The sequence below is a fragment of the Brachyistius frenatus genome, unplaced genomic scaffold (genome assembly GCF_029030835.1).
Source record: "Brachyistius frenatus isolate BFR_SWC_R1_liver_20210118 unplaced genomic scaffold, ASM2903083v1 Contig_134, whole genome shotgun sequence".
In the NCBI taxonomy this organism is placed as follows: Eukaryota; Metazoa; Chordata; class Actinopteri; family Embiotocidae; genus Brachyistius; species Brachyistius frenatus.
Genome location: NW_027210733.1, coordinates 336,420 through 355,236, shown reverse-complemented (window position 1 = coordinate 355,236; position 18,817 = coordinate 336,420). Strand labels below are relative to the sequence as shown.

The following is an 18,817-nucleotide window of genomic DNA, read 5'->3' as shown; positions in this document are numbered from 1 at the left end:
TTAAGTTTGCACAGCAGACATACTTCAGGCAGATCTTTACAATACACAAGTACAAAATGTGGCATTTTGAACTTTTGTAATAACGCCCCCTGCTGGTCGCAGTGAGTAACTAAAAGTCTCGTCAAGGTAGACGTAATATATATATAAAAAAAAGTAAAGCTTCCGGTTAAAAAAAACTTCAAAGTAAAACTTTTGGTCGCTCTTGCCAGCTACATGCACTCACGGCAACTACCCAGACGCCCAAAACACAAGTATTTAAGACTTTTGAAGCGAGGCATCGATACTTCGTCCCGCTTTTAAGAGGTTGATCAGCACCGGTAAATTACCTTCCGGTGTACCTGACCATCCCCGGCGCTGGAGGGCGCTGGAGGGCGCATCGTTCAAGGGACCACCAGTCCAGAGAAGAACAAGCCACCGTAGCTCGGTCCTTCTCAGCTTTGAGGCGGTTAATGTCAGTAATTATTGTGTAAAGAACGTCGTTCAGGTTGTTTTTTGTTTTTTTTATCACGGTGAGTTTTTGTTTTTTTTAAAACAAAGATAATTAACTCTTAGCTCGCTTTCATTGCTAACGCGTGACGCTAAATTTGCTAAGAGCCACATTAAGCGTTTGCCAGATTTGTTGTTGTTAGCCGAGCAATTTTTTTTTTTTTTTGGTCCCGTCGGTTGTCCAGATGTAGTTAACAGCTTTAAGACTGAACATATCTTCTGAACTTGCTCTTATATTGCTAAGTCTGTTGTCTTTGGCAGCCCGTTATATGTTTTTGATTTAGGTTCTCAAAAAGCCAATAGATGTTAGCACCTAGCTAATGTTCCTAACTTTGTGTTTATTCTTTGTTTGGTCACACACAGGCCAACCTAAGCTCGGTCATGTCCCCTGCTCAACCTGCTGTGGGTTTGGTTTAGACTTGTACCTGTCAGTGAAGATGAATCGTCCAAAGCCAACGACTCTCAGGCGCCCCAGTGCTGCCAAACCTTCAGGTATGACTTGACATCCATCCATCCATCCATCCATCCCGAGTGTTATCGTAGTGTCATGGCGTGATGATAGTGTCTAAGCAAAAATCTTAACTGTGACTTTTCCCCAGGTCATCCTCCACCAGGAGATTTCATTGCTCTCGGGTCGAAGAGCCAGGCTGGAGAGTCCAAAGCCCCCGCTGTCCTCCTGAAGCCAGCGTCCACAGGTTTACCTGCCGACAGAAAAAGAGAGACTTCCTCGGCTCTGCCTTCCTCATCGGGTCTGTCCAACCTCGCCAAGCGACCCAAACTATCCACCACCCCTCCAGTCAGCGCCCTGGGACGACTTGCTGATGTCGCAGCTGTGGACAAGAGGGCTATATCCCCCTCAATAAAGGAACCGTCAGTCGTACCTATTGAAGGTAAGTCACTGGCTGTATGTCTGTATTTCTGAAAGAATTGCTAAAGTTGACATGGAAATGGCTGCGAACCCTCAGTTGATGACTGCCAAAGCAAGTGAAGCTTCATGTTTGTTTTTTTTTTTATGGCAGTTTCTCCAGCAGTACTGCTGGATGAAATTGAGGCTGCAGAATCGGAGGGAAATGATGATCGCATTGAGGGATTGCTGTGTGGAGCAGTGAAACAACTAAAGATGAACAGAGCCAAGCCTGACATCACACTTTACCTCAGCCTCATGTTTCTGGCCAAAATCAAGCCCAACGTTTTTGCTACTGAAGGAATTATTGAGGTAAGACCTCTAATGCAGTGATGTTTTAATATATATGCCCAGAGGAAATTAACTGATTTATAGGGACCAGTTTTAACCATGTAAGACACATTTATCTTAATGTTCTCTTTAATTTTAATATAATGTGAAAGTCATGACAAAATAGCGATGATACATTTTCAGCAGTGTAGTTGTACAATCATTTAACTTAAGAGTTGAATAAAAAGTACATTTTGATATTAAATGCATTGCACAAATAGAACATTAGTCTTGTAAAGTCAGTGAACATCAGTATTTTTTCCTCAAGTGAACCTCACAGATGATGGAATCTGACTAGATTTGTATTATTTTCCACTTTTTTGTCACTAGGCCTTGTGCAGCCTCCTGCGTCGGGACGCTTCCATCAACTTTAAAGCTAAAGGCAACAGCCTGGTCTCTGTTCTCGCTTGCAATCTGCTGATGGCAGCCTACGAGGAGGACGAGAACTGGCCAGAGATCTTTGTCAAAGTGAGAATGTCCAGATAATTCTCAGAAATGATATGTTGGCAACCTTTTATTGCTGTCATGCATGAGACATTTATTCTAATTTGTCGATTAATGCATTTTCAGGTGTACATTGAGGACTCGCTGGGGGAAAGAATTTGGGTGGACAGTTCTCACTGTAAGACTTTTGTTGACAACCTCCACACTGCTTTTGGCACAAGGATGCCCCCAAAGAGCATGTTACTGCAGGCGGACACTGGCCGCTCTGGCGGAGATCTTAGTGCAGGTATGGTACATTCACAAGATGCCCCGGCTTGTTCGGAGTTAGGCTTGTCGATGTCGGAAACAAGTGCTAATTGGTTATGCTGCTTTTCGGTCTTCTAGGCAGCAGCCCTCATCCCTCAACCCCAGATGAGGATGACAGCCAGACTGAACTGCTGATAGCAGAAGAGAAACTCAGCCCTGAGGACGAAGGACAGGTTATGCCGAGGTATTAAAGCTCCCACATAGTTGTGACTACTTTTACAGTGTACAGTCCATTCTGATTTGTATATCAAATTTATATTTTTGGTGGACGATTAGATTGTGGTCTTTCATTCATATTTCTCAGTTGAATTATGTAGAATGATGCTTACAAAAATGTACTGAGTTCCTTGACGGTTTTTTTTTTCTTCTTCTCATCCACTGGTCTGATTTGATCTGCAGGTATGATGAACTGGCAGAGAGCGTGGAGGACTACGTGCTCGACGTCCTCAGAGATCAGTTGAACCGCAGGCAGCCGATGGACAATGTGTCCCGAAACCTGCTGCGTCTGCTCACAGCCACGTGTGGCTACAAAGAGGCTCGACTCATGGCTGTGCAGAGGCTGGAGATGTGGCTCCAGAACCCAAAGGTGAGGGGTTTAACACTGATAACGGCAATACTTTATTTTAACAGTATTTTGTCACGTGTTCTTAAGTAGGGATCCTGATCATTTGTCACAGTATCTTTGTAAGTTAAATGTTAAATGTATCCTCTGATGTAGAAAACAAAACAATCAAAAGTAACTGTTTATTGATTACTAAGCATTAACTCTTATATTTATCTTTTTGTGTGCTCAGCTGACTCGACCAGCTCAGGACCTCCTCATGTCTTTGTGCATGAACTGCAACACCCACGGAGCAGATGACATGGAGGTGATCTCCAACCTGATCAAGATCCGACTCAAACCTAAAGTCCTCCTCAACCACTACATGCTGTGTGTCAGGTCTGTGCTTATTGTCCTGCCTCCATCTTGTCTTTAAATCTCAGTAACTCACATTTAACTGGTGCTTTGGATGTGATTCTCCAGGGAGCTGCTAAATGCACACAGAGACAACCTGAGCACGATGGTGAAGCTGGTGATCTTTAATGAGCTGTCGAATGCCAGGAACCCCAACAACATGCAAGTCCTCCACACAGTGCTGCAACACAGCCCAGAGCAGGCGCCAAAGGTGGAACTAGACTCTTTTGAATTGTATAAATAATGTTATTATTAATTTTATTTCGCTTTTAAATTCTGGTTTGAAATTCCTTTATTTTCTCAAAATTGTCTTTCTTCTTGTATTGTTGCGTCTGTAGTTCTTGGCGATGGTGTTCCAAGACTTGCTGACCAATAAGGACGATTATCTCCGTGCCTCCCGAGCTTTGCTGAGAGAGATCATCAAACAGACCAAGCACGAGATCAACTTCCAGTCCTTCTGCTTTGGTTTGATGCAGGAGAGGAAGGAGGCCAGCTACGTGGACATGGAGTTCAAGGTAAGTAGACACCAATATTCCCCAGCACTGCCTCATTTGTTCCTTTATTTACACTTGACTCTGAACTGTTTATATTCCTCTCTTGTATAGGAGCGCTTTGTCATCCAGGTGACTGACTTACTCACCGTCTCCATGATGTTGGGCATCACTGCTCAGGTCAAGGAAGCCGGCATTGCATGGGACAAAGGAGAGAAGAAGAGTGCGTGCTGTGTCTTTGCTCTTCGAGTTTAATTCATTATATGAGGGATTGGCTTCGCCTTGGGTTGAACATGTCTCCGGTTTGTTTCAGATCTGGAGGGGCTGAGGTCGTTTCAGAATCAGATAGCTGCCATTCAGAGAGACGCTGTGTGGTGGCTTCACACTGTGGTTCCTACTATCAGCAAAGTTGGCTCAAAAGACTACATTCACTGGTCAGTATCTGCATGTAACTTATTTGTTTATTGTCCAATCTGCATGAGCTAGTCATACTTTCTGCTCTTGATAAATGATTTATCCCTTTTTATGTCCGCAGCCTTCACAAAGTGCTTTTCACAGAGCAACCCGAGACGTACTACAAGTGGGACAACTGGCCTCCAGAGAGTGACAGAAAGTGAGTCTCCCTCCAGCCTTCACAAATGAATAACAGTTTTTTTTTTTTTTTTAACGACTGAGACTTTACGGAGCTAATTGTTTTCATCCCTCAGTTTCTTCCTCCGCCTTTGTTCGGAGGTGCCTCTGCTGGAGGACACACTGATGCGCATCCTAGTGATCGGGCTGTCGCGTGATTTGCCTCTGGGTCCGGCAGACGCCATGGAGCTCGCAGATCACCTGGTTAAAAGGGCTGCTGGAGTGCAGTCTGATGGTGTGCATGGTGATTCCATTTTGGCTGGAAATATTTATGATCACAGTTACAGATGTTTATGTTACACTCTGGCAGAACATTTGGACATAAGTAAATGCTTGTGCGTCAGTTTAACGAGCTTCCTTAAGTCTTCCAAGAGTCAACTCCTTATCTTTGCAAATCTTTGCTAAATCGTGCCAGGAAAGTGTGAACAAAAGGCAATAGTTCATTGTTACAGTTTTCTTGGCGTGGTTCTTCAGCGTAGCATTTGTAAGCCACAAAGCTCACAGACTGTTTCTTATTAAGCAGATCTAGAGGTCCTGAAGGTGGAAAGGATCCAACTCATTGATGCAGTGCTGAATCTGTGTACATACCACCACCCAGAGAACATTCAGCTGCCAACAGGGTACGTCAGCTGTCTGTAATGCCTTTTAATGTCACGTACAGTTTACAGACTAAAATAACAGATGGCTCCTATTGTTCAAAGGTACCAACCACCAAATTTGGCAATATCCACGCTCTATTGGAAGGCATGGCTCTTGTTGCTTGTGGTGGCTGCATTCAATCCTCAGAAGATAGGTAAACTAATCACACACATATACACATACTTATGATAAGTTGTTATATGTATTAAAAGCAATATTTTTGATAAAGTATGTTGTCTGACAATTTTCCCTTTAGGTTTGGCTGCCTGGGATGGATATCCTACTCTGAAAATGCTCATGGAGATGGTTATGACAAAGTAAGCAAAGGGTATAAATGAGAATAAAACCATTTAAATATGATAATGCTGAACAGCTAACACACCTCTGTCTCTGTTTCCATAGTAACTACACATACCCTCCCTGCACCATTGCGGATGAGGACACAAAGACAGAGATGATCAACAGGGAGCTCCAGATCTCCCAGAGAGAGAAACAAGAGATCTTGGCCTTTGAGAGCCACTTGGCAGCAGCTTCCACCAAACAGACCATCACAGAAAGCAACAGCCTGCTGCTGTCTCAGCTTACCAGTCTGGACCCACAGTAAGAAAGCGAGAGAAATGACTTCAGATTTGTGCTCCTAAATTAGAACCTTTGAAATACCGTATTGTGCTGGGAATATGCTCAACTTTAATACTCATCCTTTTTGCATTATACAATCTCACTATTTTGGCATCACCATTAGATGTTCCACATAAAGTCAAAGCCTATCATTAAAGGAATATTTCCTTAAGTCCTCCAAAAAGGCAGGCTTGTAAGCATCTTCGTAAACAAATTGTATCCTCAAAAAATATGCCTTAGTTATCAGCTGGAAAAGTTGCTCAAAGTGGGAAGTAGGGGTTTCAGACTCAAGCTATACAGATCTGAGACAGCTGACCTAGACAGTTCTATTTGTTATGCTGCATGCAAGTCTTACAACATAATGGTCAGCAAAATGTCCTGTGTAACTCGATCAACTTGTGAGCTTTTAACAGTAATAATAAATGTTCAGAACATTCTTGTGATGGAAAGATCGACTCATGGCTGTTGTTTGTGTTCAGGGGTCCTCCTCGCCGACCTCCTCCTCAGGTCCAGGAGCAGGTAAAAACTCTCAACCAGTCTCTGCGTCTTGGTCATCTGCTCTGCCGCAGCCGCAACCCAGACTTTCTTCTCAACATCATCCAGAGACAGGTAAATGGCCTCGTACACAACTGACCCCGCTTCAACAGCCCCCAGCTTTATTTTCCTAAAGTTTCAGTTTTGTAGTTTCTTGAATATGGCTGCTTTTCTTGTTGGAGCCTTGGTCTTGTGCATGTTGATTCACTCAGCTTTCTGAGACATCTAATGAAAAAGAGCCATCATTAAGAAAGTCAATTAATCAGGTGTGCTACTCAGTCTGTTGCTCAGTTTTCTCAACCCGTCTTTACTTATCACCAAAATCTAACAGAGTTGAGGCAAAACAAATTACGATGTTTTAAAACGTGCTCAAAGTCTTTGTCAGACTGCCTCTAACTCACACAAAACGGACACATATGTTGCCTTCAAAATAGACATCATGCCTCGACAAACATAATGTGTATCAGCTTGGTGCAAATACTTGTTATAATGACCCAGAATTTAAGCTAAAAAGGTACAGCATTGGCCAGGAGCAAACAAATTGAGCCTAATATAATGTACCGTGGCTAAAAGAAGAGACAATATGACATTAGTCTTTGCTTTTGTAGTGTCAGTGTGGCTCCTTTTAACTGTAATGCATTGTTTTTTAATCCTTGACAGGCTTCCTCTCAGTCCATGCCATGGTTGGCTGACTTGGTCCAGTCCAGTGAAGGGTCCTTGGATGTGCTTCCAGTGCAGTGCCTGTGTGAATTCCTTCTGCATGACGCTGCTGACGACAGCCTGCCAATCGAGGACGACGAAGAAGGAGAGAGCAAAGAGCAGAAGGCCAAGAAGAGACAAGTATTTTGATTATTTGGGATTTTTGTCTTGATTACAAGGCACTGGACATGCAGCATGCAACATTTTTTAGATACATTTTAATTATACATATTTGCATTCACAAAATGGGACTGTTGGGTTGATATTATCTTTGTTCCTGTTAGAGACAACAAAAGCAAAGGCAGTTACTTGGACGGCTCCAGGATCTTCTGTTGGGTCCCAAAGCGGACGAACAGACAACGTGCGAAGTGCTGGATTACTTCCTGCGTCGTCTCAGCTCCTCCCAGGTGGCATCGAGAGTTCTGGCTATGAAGGTACCGTATCGAAAACAGAACCAACCTCTAGTCGCACTGTAACCAATTATTTCATGTATATTGCGTATTTGTGTGCAGGGTTTGTCGTTGGTGCTCAGTGAAGGAGGCTTGAAAGATGGAGAGGAGCGAGACCAGCCAATGGAGGAGGACTCTGCAGATGCTGAACTGTTGCCGGGGTACCAGTGGCTGCTGCAAGACCTACCAAAGCTCCCCCTGTTTGACAGTGTGAGGGGCATGACATCCACTGCACTGCAGCAGGTCAGTGTGATTTAGAAGTGAACTGTCATTCAGTGGAAATAAATGTATGACTATTGAAAAGTAGGAGTTTAAAGGGTTTGTTTGTTTGTCTGTCTGCTCCCTTGAAGGCCATTCACATGGAGACAGATCCACAGACGATCAGTGCCTATCTCATCTACCTATCCATGCATGCACCAGTGGAGGAGCAGGCTTCTCATAACGACCTGGCTCTGGTAATAATGGCAAGCTATTTACAGTTTCGCATTACATGATTTTCTCTCGCCAGTTTAGTTTTCACAGAGCAGTCTTTCTCTTGCTCTTGGCAGGACATTGCCCGGCTGATTGTGGAACGCTCCACCATCATGAACAGCCTCTTTTCCAAACACTCCACCCGGCCTGAGTCGGACGCTGTGCTCTCTGCGTTTCTCACTATCTTCTCTAGCTACATCAAGCGGATGAGGAAGACCAAGGATGGGGAGGATCTTTACAGCTGGGTGAGCGCTTACGAGAGTTGTGTTACTAATTGAACTGACATTTACATCATGGGAAACTTTTTGCCTATATTCTCACTGTTTCAGTGATTTCATCTTCAATACATCAAAAATGTTCTCGCAGTTCGAATTTGTGATCTTGTCCTTTTCCTGTGATCATTCAGTCAGCCAACTGAAATATATTTTTTTAAGTGAAGGTTAAGTCTTGTATTGTAACTATAGGCATTTACTATTCATAAAAGTGTGGATTTACTTGATAACACTTGTGCTCGACAATTCTTATGTTGTTTATTGTTTCCAGTCAGAATCTCAGGATCAGGTGTTTCTGCGCTGGACTACAGGAGAGACCGCTACGATGCACATTCTTGTAGTCCATGCCATGGTTATCTTGCTGACTCTGGGGCCACCCAAAGGTAGTCTGCTTCACTTTAAAGTTCAATATTTACATTGTTAAACGGGCTGTAAGAACGCGTTTACGATTGTGGATTTTTACAGGAGAGAGTGATTTCCATGCTCTTTTGGACATTTGGTTTCCCGACAAGAAACCTCTACCCACTGCCTTCCTGGTGGACACCTCAGAGGAGGCTCTTCTGCTGCCAGACTGGTTGAAACTGAGGATGATCCGATCTGAGGTCTCCCGATTGGTCGATGCAGGTGCGACCTGGTATTGTATACAAAGCTGTGTGCTGCTCACCGAGTAAATAATTGCTTTCTTTTTAATGGACCCATGCACGTATTTCCTGCAGCTTTACAAGACCTGGAGCCTCAGCAGCTGCTGTTGTTCGTGCAATCCTTTGGCATTCCTGTCTCCAGCATGAGTAAACTCCTGCAGTACCTGGATCAGGCTGTCTCTCACGATCCTCAGTCGCTGGAGCAGAACATCATGGACAAGCGTGAGATTTTGTCTACTTTGAAGCACTTAAAAAAAAAAAAAAATGTCTTGGATTCATTTAAAATCTTCATAATTGAGCCTAATGTGTATTTCCTCTGCAACAGACTACATGGCCCACTTGGTTGAGGTGCAACATGAGCGTGGTGCCACCGGGGGGCATACTTTCCATTCTTTACTTAGTTCTTCTCTTCCTCCACTCAGAGGTCAGACTTTATCCTCCTAATGGTTGTTTATGTGCAATTTTAGCTCCTACAATATTTCACATTTAAATAAATATGGCTTTGTTCAATGTTTATCCTCATCACTTCTCTAAACTTTAATTTTTTTTATGTTTTTAACAATATTAAGATTTGATTTTTGCTCGCACATAATCTGAGATGTTTTCGGCCTTTCATGTGAAGAAGATGACAAAGTTACATAGTAAAAATGTATGTAAATTATCAAAATTACTTAATACCCCTATTACATTATCCCTGACAGATTCAGCTGAAACAAGTAAGGCCAAAGTTACCGTGGAAACGCCTCATAGCTCTGTGAAGATGAGAGCAGCCAGTCAGCTTCCTGCAGTCGGGCCTGATGATGATTTCACAGGGATGTTGCTTAAGGTAAGATTTACAATTTGTTTGTTTCTCATCTCTTTGTGATATTTTCTTTTCTTTTTAACTGATCGTCTGTGAGCACTGTTCTCTTTGGGCTAAATGCCAGTTATTAATTGCAAATAGTTTCACATCAAAACATTTGAAACTGTTGTTGAGTGACTTCGCTATCAAACCGACTTGTTTGTTTTCCTTTCCTTCCGCAGATTTTCCCTGTAAAGGTGGACCCTCGCTGGCACGGCCCTCCTCCCAGTCAGCTCTCCCTGGCCCTGCAGCAGGCCCTGGCTAAAGAGCTTATGCGAGCCAAGCAGGGTCAGATTCAGCAGGGTGGTTTGGCCTTTCGTCTGCTGCAGGCATTCGTAGCCCTGCTCTCGTCTGCCCATGCAGCGCCGATTGTCATGTCAATGCACCGCAGCCATGCGCTCTCGTGTCCACTTATGCGCCAACTTCACCTCTACCAGGTAAAACATACGGACAGGAAGTGCATAATTCTGTATGCTGCTTTATAAAGCATGTAATTCTAATATTTCTGTCCTTTTTTTTTTTTTTTTTTTTTCCAGCGTCTCGTGTCCCAGGATGTTGCTTTCTCCTCACTATTCCTCAAAGTCACTGTTGAGATGTTAATCTGGTTGGACAACCCAACTGTGGAGCCGGGGCCACTGAAGACCCTCCTCAAATCCTTTGCTGGTCAGAACTCTCATAAACACAGACACAGTGATGGTAAGAACCCTGACTGTTTTATTTCTTCAGATGCATCGTTTTATATAAACAAGGACTGATAAGTGTCTCTGCTCTGCAGTCCGTGCAGGTTTCCTTCACCTGGCTGAGGCCTTGGCCTATCGCAGAGATACTGAAGTGCCACTGAGAGCCGTCATGGCGATGCTGAAAGCTGGAGAGAGATGTAATGCAGAAGCTGAGCTCATCGGCAAAGGTATTACTGGGGTCACTGTGTGGATGTGAAGGTGCATTGATTTTCGTTTGAAAGATTAGTCGATAGAGCATCTGAAAAAGGAAGTTAATCAACTACTTGGTTTTGGTGAGTTAAAGGAGCAGTATGTAGATTTAGTAGCATCTCAGTGACAAACTGAATAACTCCTCCCTTTCCATGCATGTAAAAGAGTCTACGGTGGCCCGGAAACTCACAAAAATGTGTAGGGCCCTCTCTAGTGCCGGTGTTTGTTTTGGCTATTCTTGCTTGTGTAGAAATATGAAGGTGCAACATGGTGTGCTCTGTGGGGTTTTTTTTGTTTGTTTTTTTTGTGTGTTTTTTGTTGCTAATTACAAAAGGGTACCTCGGCCTACAGCTTAGATACATCGGTTTATTGTCATTATGGATTGTTGCATTTTCAAATTTTTCTATCAGTTAAATAAAAGTATAATTTCTGACCCTTCTAGATTTTTTTATACAGGTAGCACGAGACAAAAATAGTCCTTTACAATAAAAAGAAAACAAAAGCAGGGATGGTGAGGAAAAACAGCAGCTTGAATCAGTAACAAAACATCTGGTGAAGAGAATCCATTTTATTGGTTTGAGGAAATCATATGGTGATATATTGTTACATCCGCAGTTTGCTGCCACGAAAGCACACAAGCTGCTGTCACATTTAACATTTAGTTTTCTTTTATAAGCGTTCAGTTAGGGCCGTCCAAAGCCCACTACTGAATGTGCTATTTGTTATTTCAGTGTTACAAGGACTAATGGAAGTGAAATCGCCATATCTGGAGGAGCTACTGTCGCTGTTGATGACTGTGGGTACACAGAACGGGACGGCTGGCCCTGTTGCCATGGTGATTTCCTTGCTCCTTCAGGAAAGTGAGGAGCGAGCTGTGAAAAAGGAAGTGGATTCTAACAAGTGAGCTCTGCAATTCTATTTCCCTCTCAAGTCATGCAAGAAACATTTATATTTGACAGGAATAAATGACAAACACGGCTGCCTGTGACAAACATAGCAAAGCGGCGCCGGCTGTCTGTGGCCTTGTACTCGGAAACTAACTACTGGGTTTTGTTCGGGATGGTTTAATTTTGCAGCTTTATTGGGGCTTTTCCAATTCACATGCTGTGAAAATTTACAGGGAACTGCATTTACCTCGATCATGCCGGTGAGGCAGGTACATACTAACGAGCTGTTCACTGTCTGATCAGTGTCTGATCTGAGGAGTGCCAGTAGATGGAGTGATTGCACTTATTTGTGTAGAACAGTGTCTGTAAATTGTTGGTAGAGAGTGTGTCGGCCCTGTGATTCTTGTGGGCTAAAATCAATCAATCAAAGGCAAACGAAGCAGCTTTTAAATGGAACGCAACAGGTGCAATTTTGGATTTGTTGGATGTAATGAACAGTTCACTTTCCGAACACACGAAATGACTTTGTTAGTCGTATTGTGGATGTAATGTGCATTATTTTTGTTTGAAGTCTTGATTTAGGCTGTTGAAGTCAATAGAAGTTGAATTGCATTCCTATAAATGTAACATTCTAGTTTGACCGTTGCCACTGGCTCCGAGGTGACGAAGTCGGGACTGAGCTGTGGGCTGCTCGTTGATTGGCTGGAGCATCTCGACCCTGAAGTTACTTCAGTGTGTTCAGACCTTCAGCAGAAGCTGCTGTTTGCCCTCAACAAGGTAAGATAAGCATTGTCTGCAGATAGTGTTCTCCTCTCGTCTTATCACACCGGAGTAGGTGTTTTCTCGGCATTAGCGACGCATCCTCTCTTACTGTTTATCTGTTTAAGGCACGAGGCACACCAGCCTACAGACCTTATCTTTTGGCCTTGCTGACACATCAGTCAAACTGGTCCACCCTGCTGCAGTGTATCAGTGCTCTTCTCAGCAAGCGCAGAGACTACAAGTACGTCATTTTATTAAACGTTTTTTCTTTTCTTGATTTTTCTTGAGGATGTTGTTTCTTACATGGAGAGTTTGCCAAATTTCTGTTTCTCAGACTGGACCCATCGTCAGCTCTGGACTTCCTGTGGGCGTGCAGCCACATTCCACGTATCTGGCAAGGACGTGACCAGAAGATCCCTCAAGTAGGATAAAAAATAAAAACAAAAATCTGCTTATAAAGTCCTTACTTAGCAACATCAGAGGGAGACAGTTCTGAAGCTGATGATGATGATGATTTTTTTTTTATTTATTTTTTTTTTTTTTCCTGTGCAGAAGAAAATAGAAAAATTTGTGCTCCGACTCAGTTCAGAGGAGCTCATCAGCCTGGTGGACCTGATCCTGTCGGAGTCGGAGCTCAACGGTCGCGACTCGCCCCACAATGACAGCAGCGGTGTGGGCCAGGCCTCCTGCTCCCTCATCCAGTCCAGACTGCCCCTCCTTCACTCCTACTGCAACGGAGCGCTGGAAAACATCAAGAAAGTGTCGGACTACCTCATCAACTGCACAAAGAAATGGGAGGACAGGTAAGGTGTATATTAGTTGCCATCCGGTATACTGTATTTCATTATAGACACCTCTCTTCTCTTCTTCACATTTCTCTTGTTTCATTTCTTTTTGCTCGTCCATCCACAGTTTATGATACGTGTGTTCATTACAGTTTGCCAAGCACAATTTACCAAAGTGCTCAGCCAGTCCATTTTGACACATTGTATTGTTCTCTCTAATAAGCCCGAATACTGAAAGTCTTTTTTTTTTTTTTATAATGTTATGGTGTGCTGATAAACTTGGGGTAAATAGCACAAGGTTTTACTTCTCAGTGCAGATGAACTTTTCAGACTTCCTCTGTCAGCCACAATGCTGCGGACCAGGGAAAACTCGATAATTAGGTCTATTGGTGTGAAATTAAAACCACCAGAAGTCGTCTGTACTGTGATCTCTTTAAAAGCTCAGTGTATTATAATGAAGGCAAGAGGATTAAGGCTGGAGCTCTAAACTTGCCTGTGTTGTGAATTCCTGCTTTGACTTAGCTGTCAGAGATCAGGGTGCAACTCTTTGTGGAGGCAAAACCTCCTTTCATGAATATGTCTCTGGTTATTAAACCACTTTAATGAGGAAACTTTGGCCAAGGTCAAGCAAAATTAGCTTCAGAATTACAGTATTTTAAGTACAGCTAAGCTGTCTGGTAAAACGGTTGCTTGTGGAAAATATGGCAGGATAAAAACATGTTGAAAGTAAAGGGTTTTGGCCTTGTGTGGAATAAACACTCGATTGTATGTTAAGCATTCTTCTTGCAAGAGCTTGCTGTCAGATAAGCTGGTGTTTATTCCAATTACACACAAACTATTGAACAGCGACTAGACGCTTTCCTCATGGTCAAGGTCACTGTGATTTGCTTAATGCACGGCTGTAATAAACTCTTCACTTAGTAGCCAGTGCATCATTTGAGCTTGACAAGAGCCTTAGGCAGTAAGAGGATTTTATGAAACTGCAGTCACTTGAAAGCAATACCTCTGAATTACATTATGCTGTTCATGTCCCTCGTTTGCATTAATGTACATTAATTATTGTCGCTTGTAGACAGAAACAATTGAGGACTTTATTGTGCTCCCTAATCTCTGATTTCATGTCAGCTCTGTTGATGATCAAACTGAAAAAGACAAGTGAGAGTGAATTGGAGTACTTTTTCTCTGAGAGTGTTTTGTAATGTCAGAACAACTATAGAGTAAAGCCCACTTGAGTAGAAAAGCTGTGACAGGGTTTCTGTGGCCGCACAAAACTGGTCAGCCATTCACTGTCAATTAAATAGCTTCCAGCTACACAACTCAATGACATCAGGGATTACACTTGATTATTTTCCATATTAAGCTTGTGGCTTCAGATTGGACAGCTGAACTGTTCTTAAGAATACAAATATAAAATGTATTTTCCACAAAGTGAATGTCTTATTCCTTGATGCCTTAACTCATTGATGAAACCATAGCATACAGTATACTTACTTTTTGTTGTTGTTTTGTTTTGGCTCTAAACAGTGCGATGAGTAAGCGGTGCCAGAATTTGCTACTGCAGATCTATCTGCACTTCCCCGAGGTCATCCAGCACGTTACCCTGCCTGAAGGCACGTTAAGCAGCGGAGGGGCCGCAGACGGCAGCAGCTGCAAGGTAAAGATGTGTTCGTGTTTTACACGTCACACGGTTCTTGCTAAACAAAACCAGTGATTTTTTTTTTTTGATTTTTTTTTTTGCAACTGAATTGAATTTTGATGTGCTGCTTTCGTGATATAATTATTTCAATTTGTTTGTCTTGTGAATATTATAGAGACGTCAAAATTTGACCAGAGATTCCGCACGTGTCGTCAAACACCTGATTAAATGTAGCCACTTCCTACATAAGTGGATTAAAACTGATTTTTGTAAGTCCTATTAAAATTAAACACAAGAAGCGCGAAACACTGACGTACGGTCACGAAATAGGGGAAGTTTAATCGACTGCTCGGCACGCTTGACATTTACCCACAGAAAGTTTTCAGAGTTTCATTGATTGTGCCTCTCTTTTTATCGATTGTGCCTGTTTCAATATCTTTCCTCTACTGATTGTGCCTCTCTTTTTTATCTATTGTGCCTGCTGTTATGGATTGTGCCTGTTTTTATTGATTGTGTTTGCTTCTGTTGATTATGCCTTCCCCTTGCATTTTGCACCGCCCCTCGTGTTGCCTGGGGGAATGAAAGGTGGAAATACATTTTGGCTGAAAATTGTTTTCATAATCAGAATCCTCTCTTCATAAACTATCGTGTCTTTGTCAAATAGACACGCTTTGTTTTGTGCTGAATACTATTGGACAAACCGTTCTTCAAACCATGATTTCAGCATGATATAGATTGTAACTTGGAAATGTAATGTCTCTCAGCTGGATGTCCTGGTCCATCGCCTGGTCACACTGCTGGCTGATATTGGAGACTCAAAGTCTGCTGAAGGTCGTGTGTCTGATGCTAACCTCGCCTGTCGGAAGCTCGCTGTGTCCCACCCTGTCCTTCTACTCAGGTAAAAAAAAAAAAAAAAAAAATACACCTTGTTGCAGTTTTTGGGGTTATGACTAATTTGTGGATTATCTGCTGCCGTGTTTAACCTGCTGACTGTTGTTTCCCCCCCCCAGACACCTCCCCATGATTGCAGGCCTCCTGCACGGTCGCATGCACCTAAACATACAGGAGTTCCGTCAGCAGAACCACATGACATTCTTCAGCAACGTGCTCGCCATCCTGGAGCTGCTGCAGCCGCTTGTTTTCCACAGTGATCACCAGAGGGCGCTTCAGGACTGCCTTCTGTCCTTCATGAAGGTCCTTCAGGTGGGCTGCTGGCAGGCTTTCCGATCAGACCTAACTCGTTTTTGATGAGCTACAAATCAGAGTTTAACGGCATTTGCATGTATTTGTCCACGTCTCGTCTTGTAGAACTTTCAGAGGACTCGTTCGCCGTTGGTCTTCATTAATAAGTTTCTGCAGTTCACTCAGAAGTACATAACGCACGATGCAGCAGCAGCCATTCCTTATCTACAGAGGCACTCTGCCATCTTACAGTAAGCCGAAACAGTATCTTTTGAATACATTCGGCGATGATTAAACATCTTGAATCAGTTCTTTTTCAAACTGTTGATGCGATTTTGCTTGAAAATGAGAGATTTTGTTTTGCTGTTTCAGGTGTATGTGTGCAGAAAATCCAGACCTGGTCCAGCTGAAGTCTTTGCTCGCTGGGCTCACTTTACCAGTGAGAAGGTCCTCTGCAGAGATTACAGCAGAAGAAAGAGATGGTAAACGCAGTTGTAATTACCAGCCTCACATCCTCTTGAGTGCTTTGAGTTTTTACAGAGCCCTCGTATATCTAAAATATAACAACATTCAAGCTGCAAGTAATCCTGAATAGATGGTTAAATTTTCAGCGGTACCTGTTACGAGCAGTTTTTGTGCTACATTTACGAAACGATTGTATTTGCTCTTTATCAGATGACTTGTCGGCTGGTTCCCTTCCCCTAGTCAACATATCTGCCTCATTTTCACTGAGTGCTGCAGACATGACAATGTATCTGAAAAAGATGTCGAGAGGAGAGGCAGTCGAGGGTAAACTAACATTCTGCTGCAGCAATTTCACCCGTGTATGTCCCAGATCACACTGAGTAATGCACTCTTTTATTTCCCCATATAATGCCATCTGCTCATAGATGTGTTGGAAGTGTTGACAGAGGTGGATGACAAGTCAAGGAGGAGCCCAGAGATCATACAGTACTTCATTGTGAGTCACAAACAACATGCACAAAAAAACCAGAGCATGTCTCGTTCGTGTGTAACACATCGATCGCCACTTTGCGTTGCTGTTTGCAGAATGATCTGCAGAGACTCATGACGTCTTCTGAGGAGCTGTGTCGGAACATGGCCTTCAGTCTGGCCCTGCGCTGCATCCAGAATAATCCCTGGTAAGGTTACATCGCTACGTCAGGACAAACCAGCCAGTAAAAGCAGGCTGAGAAAAAGAAGAAGAAAAAAAAAAAAAGTCTCTCATTGTTCTTCAGTCCATCTGTTTACATGTTTTCTTTGATACCATCTATGTTTTTTTTGTGCCACAGCCTGGCAACAGACTTCCTGCCCACTTTCATGTACTGCATGGGCAGCGGTAACTTCGACGTGGTGCAGACTGCTCTAAGAAATCTCCCAGAATACGTGCTTCTCTGTCAAGGTACGGGAATTCTTAATAAGCTACATCCTTGTTGAGGGTGAGCTGATCAGAAGCTCTCACTCCCGTGCCAGGAAACACAATATCGTTCATAAAGAGTATTTATCATATCGTAATTAAAGTGATTTAACAAACCATACAACCGTAATCGTCACATATTTGCAGCTGCGTGACGCACTGTACTCTCTTCTCTCTCCAGAACATGCGGACATCTTGCTCCACAAGGCGTTTTTGGTGGGTATCTACGGGCAAATTGACACCAGTTCAATGATCTCGGAGTCCATGAAGGTCCTTCACATGGAAGCAACAACATAACAACCCAGCGTACAATTCCACATCTGATTGGAAACTGTGTCGTTCCCTCTCTGCATTCCAGAGCTCGATTACTATTTTTTCTAATTCCCTTCAGTTCAAACATTTAATTTGATCAGTACAGATTAACAAACTCGGTGGCTCCTCGGTGGTGCAGATTAAAGGATCCTCCACCGAGCTGCTATAGCAACCAGTAATGTAATAACTTCTGGATAATTTAATGACTTCACAGAATGCATTAAGATTCCCTTTAAATGAGTAGAAAACAATTAAAACGGTACCATTTATGTTACTGTAATAATGCAACAATTAGAGCGTGTGCTACATTGTACGGGATGCAAAAAAAAATTCAACGATGATATAATAATTCACACTAAAAATGGAAAAAGATAACTACATGAAATAGAACATTAATAGGCGCCGTTAGTAAATCAGCTATATTAGTTCAAGACAGCAGAATATGTAATACTGGAGGAATTGTCAACAGGAATTACAAAAAAAAATAGATATAGAAACAAATATTACACAGATTGTTTTGAAATACTTGTAAAAGCTGTTTTGGTTGTGATTTAGAGGGAGACTTTTGCATTTCTGTGGTTATTAAATTATCAATAGAATACGTTATTACAGAGCCCCATGAGAAAAATGTTTTTTTCTACACGGTTTTGGCTTCATATTTTTATTAGTATGAATATGAAACATCAACATTATTGTACAGTTAATATATTTAACTGAACCTTTTTGTATCAAGGTGCCTCATCACAGCAGTGTGTATCAGTGCTGTAGCAATTTGGATTTTCCAAAATCTACGAGAGAAGTTGACTTATTTATGAGTCTGTATCGTCAGACAAACTTTGTTTGTTTTAGCTGGTCATCCCTTTCTTTGTGCTAAAAAAACTTTCATATTACTAAAACTAAGAAGCCAAAATACAAAAGTGTTTTCATCCCAAACAACGTTGTGAATTCCTCAAATCCCTGAACACCATCGTTAAACCACATTAGTATGAGCTTAATAAAATACCTTTGGAATATGACTTTTTTTTCTTTTATCGTTTCTTATTCAGCTTTAACTGACATAAAGTGCGCTATGTAAGATTGCAGAAGTTATCTGTTGTAGTTCAGATGCTCAGTGAAGACATTTCACTGCAACTTCATTTGTAAAGCAGTTTTAATGTTGAAATCATAAAAACGGAAATTTCACACGGACCCACGATT

The 18,817-nt window shown here is 42.4% G+C and overlaps 2 protein-coding genes across 5 annotated transcripts in view; one reads left to right on the top strand and one right to left on the bottom strand.

The window, feature by feature from the left end:
* Positions 1-13,156, bottom strand: part of ttyh3a (tweety family member 3a) — a 282,548-nt gene extending 269,392 nt beyond the window's left edge. For both annotated transcript variants that reach the window (XM_069714706.1, XM_069714708.1), the window contains exon 1: positions 13,141-13,156. The gene's annotated coding sequence lies outside the window, so the exon portion shown is untranslated. The remainder of the gene's footprint in view (positions 1-13,140) is intronic.
* Positions 408-18,120, top strand: ints1 (integrator complex subunit 1). Of its 3 annotated transcripts, none has more exons than XM_069714704.1 (48): positions 408-509; positions 850-978; positions 1,086-1,376; positions 1,506-1,702; positions 2,051-2,188; positions 2,291-2,450; positions 2,549-2,654; positions 2,870-3,056; positions 3,265-3,410; positions 3,495-3,636; positions 3,764-3,940; positions 4,031-4,139; positions 4,230-4,350; positions 4,452-4,529; positions 4,624-4,781; positions 5,070-5,166; positions 5,248-5,339; positions 5,442-5,502; positions 5,588-5,785; positions 6,283-6,412; positions 6,998-7,177; positions 7,321-7,470; positions 7,549-7,728; positions 7,836-7,940; positions 8,034-8,201; positions 8,500-8,611; positions 8,694-8,852; positions 8,945-9,091; positions 9,195-9,293; positions 9,571-9,695; positions 9,893-10,147; positions 10,247-10,406; positions 10,486-10,617; positions 11,371-11,539; positions 12,162-12,303; positions 12,414-12,529; positions 12,623-12,710; positions 12,841-13,091; positions 14,598-14,727; positions 15,474-15,607; positions 15,720-15,912; positions 16,018-16,142; positions 16,264-16,373; positions 16,567-16,680; positions 16,782-16,852; positions 16,942-17,033; positions 17,184-17,293; positions 17,490-18,120. In XM_069714704.1, the coding sequence occupies exons 2-48, from the start codon at positions 924-926 to the stop codon at positions 17,603-17,605; spliced, it is 6,576 nt and encodes a 2,191-aa protein (XP_069570805.1). In that variant the 5' UTR covers positions 408-509; positions 850-923; the 3' UTR covers positions 17,606-18,120. The 3 variants fall into 3 exon arrangements, with proteins under 3 accessions (XP_069570805.1, XP_069570804.1, XP_069570803.1); XM_069714703.1 differs by having other exon boundaries at positions 5,067-5,166; XM_069714702.1 differs by having other exon boundaries at positions 437-451; positions 4,624-4,790; positions 5,067-5,166.
* The last annotated feature ends 697 nt before the right edge of the window (positions 18,121-18,817 follow it).